The sequence below is a fragment of the Manacus vitellinus genome, unplaced genomic scaffold (assembly GCF_001715985.3).
Source record: "Manacus vitellinus isolate BGI_N305 unplaced genomic scaffold, ASM171598v3 scaffold_139_pilon, whole genome shotgun sequence".
Classification (NCBI taxonomy): Eukaryota; Metazoa; Chordata; class Aves; order Passeriformes; family Pipridae; genus Manacus; species Manacus vitellinus.
In genome coordinates this window covers 244,246-246,269 of record NW_021938998.1, presented here as the reverse complement: position 1 = coordinate 246,269, position 2,024 = coordinate 244,246, and the positions used below count along the sequence as shown (strand labels likewise).

At 67.2% G+C, this 2,024-nt stretch overlaps 1 protein-coding gene across 1 annotated transcript in view; it reads right to left on the bottom strand.

Moving 5' to 3' along the window:
- Positions 1–2,024, bottom strand: part of LOC115307163 (plectin-like) — a gene marked incomplete at its 3' end in the record, with an annotated part of 37,616 nt that overhangs the window by 9,960 nt on the left and 25,632 nt on the right. Inside the window, exons 4-6 of the mRNA XM_029958044.1 lie at positions 1,046–1,161; positions 847–953; positions 646–765 (exon numbers count right to left, since the gene is read on the bottom strand). Of these exons, the coding sequence (XP_029813904.1) occupies positions 646–765; positions 847–953; positions 1,046–1,161 (343 nt within the window). The remainder of the gene's footprint in view (positions 1–645; positions 766–846; positions 954–1,045; positions 1,162–2,024) is intronic.

The following is a 2,024-nucleotide window of genomic DNA, read 5'->3' as shown; positions in this document are numbered from 1 at the left end:
CTCCGTCTCCTTGAACTTGAGGAACTGGCGCCAGAGGATCTGCCGGAGGCGGAGGGGTCAGCTGAGCAGGGACCCCCTGCCAATGCTGACCCCTCCTCGGGAATCCACCCCCCCTCCAATTTTCCATGCGTGCAGAGCCGGCGGGAAGGAAGTGGCTGTGCCGGGCTTTGCCAGCGGTGACTCACGGCACAGCCAGGGAGGGTGAGTCAGGGGGGCCCCCCCGACAGGGCAACCGGCTCTGCCACGGCTCTGAGCCCCTGCACCCTGCAGACCCCTGGGCTGGCACCGCTGGGGGCTCAGCTCCATGGCCGTGGACTGGTCTCCCAGTGACCCACGGCAGAGCACAGCTGGCCATGTGCCAGCAAAGGGGCTGCCAGCCAGACACGAACCACCCCCAGTGGGGTCACGGGCCAGCTGGGACCCCACCACGCACTGCCCCAGGCACTGGTGGCTCCCAGGGCCAGTCACCCTGTGACAGCACCATCCCTGCCCCTGTATCTGTCCCCAGTCCCCGTGCCTGTGCCACGCTGGAAGCACCAGCGCTGTCCCACTCCATCCCCGTGCCTGTGCCGTGCCAGCAGCACCAGCCCTGTTCTGTGTCCCCATGCCCATGTCCCCATGCCCATGCTGTGCTGGTGGCCTCACCTCGATCTCCTCGTAGCTGGCGGGGAGACGACGCTCCTCGAAGAGCGTCGAGTGCTGCCGGCTCCACTGCAGCAGCCCCGTCACCACCTCGTAGTACTCCTGCCAGCGCAGCTGCAGCTCCTGGGGACGGGGACACGTGTGGGGCTGGGGGTGACACCGCGGGGGTGGCAGCAGCGGTGACCCCCCGGCTCCCCGACTCACGTTGGCCTTGACGCCGTCCTGCACCTCGGGCACACGCGGCATGGCATCGTACAGCGAGGACACGTAAGTGATGATGGACTTCTCGTCTGGCTGCGCCACGTCCACGTCTGCAGAGACGGAGGGGTCAGACGGGGGGACCCCTGGCAGGGAGGGACGGGGGCTCCGTTGGGGGACCCTCCCAGTTCGCCCCAGCCCGTACCTTCGGGGTCCAGCAGCCGCGTCACACCCAGGTCCCGCTCGGCCACGGTGAAGGCCTGGTCCAGGTTCTCCAGGTTGCTCTGACGATACACCCGGCTCATGTCGATCAGCATTGGCCTGTGAGCAGCAGGTCAGCAGGGGTCAGCAGGGCCATGGGACCCCAAAACCCCAGGACAGCAGGTCCACCCCCTCCCTGGGGCTGCCTTCACCGCTGCCTCACACCCCCTGCCCCACACACCCACACTGGGGGCACCAGCAGCGGGTGAGACTCCCACACCCAGCACAGGGGCACTGGGAGCTGGGGATACCCCACAGTCCCCAGCAGGAACCCCGGCACAGGCAGAACCCCCATGGCCTGTGGGATGGGCATCTCAACCCCTCGTGAGACTGACTGCCCAGTCCCCCATGGGACAGACACCCCAACCCCCTGTGGGGCTGACACTCCAATCCCCTATAGGGCAGACACCCCAATGCCCTCCCAGTGTGGGACTGACACCCCCATGCCCTCTGGGGCAGACACCTCGGCCCCTGCTTGTGGCTCCAGGGGGGACCAAGGGCAGCGTGGCAGCGGTTCAGTGCAGAGCACGGCATAGATGTGACGTGGCACAGGGAGGGTGCCTCCCCCCATCTGGCACGGGCCTGCACATATTCACGCTCCCCAAAGGCACACAGTGGTCCCAGCAGGACCCATGGACATGCCTGCCTGCACCCCAGCACGCCACGGTGGGCACGGCACTGCCGGCACGGGCCAATGGGCTGGGGCTTGTCTGGAGCACGTGCCCACATCACCCCGAGTGGGATCACCAGCCAGCCCTGGTGAACACATGCTGCCCACAGGATTGATGCGTCTGATCCCAGTGAGCACACCCCACCCATGGGATCGATCCCAGTGAGCACACCCCACCCACAGGATCGATCCCAGTGAGCACACCCCACCCACGGGATCGATGTGGCTGATCCCAGTGAGCACACCCCACCCA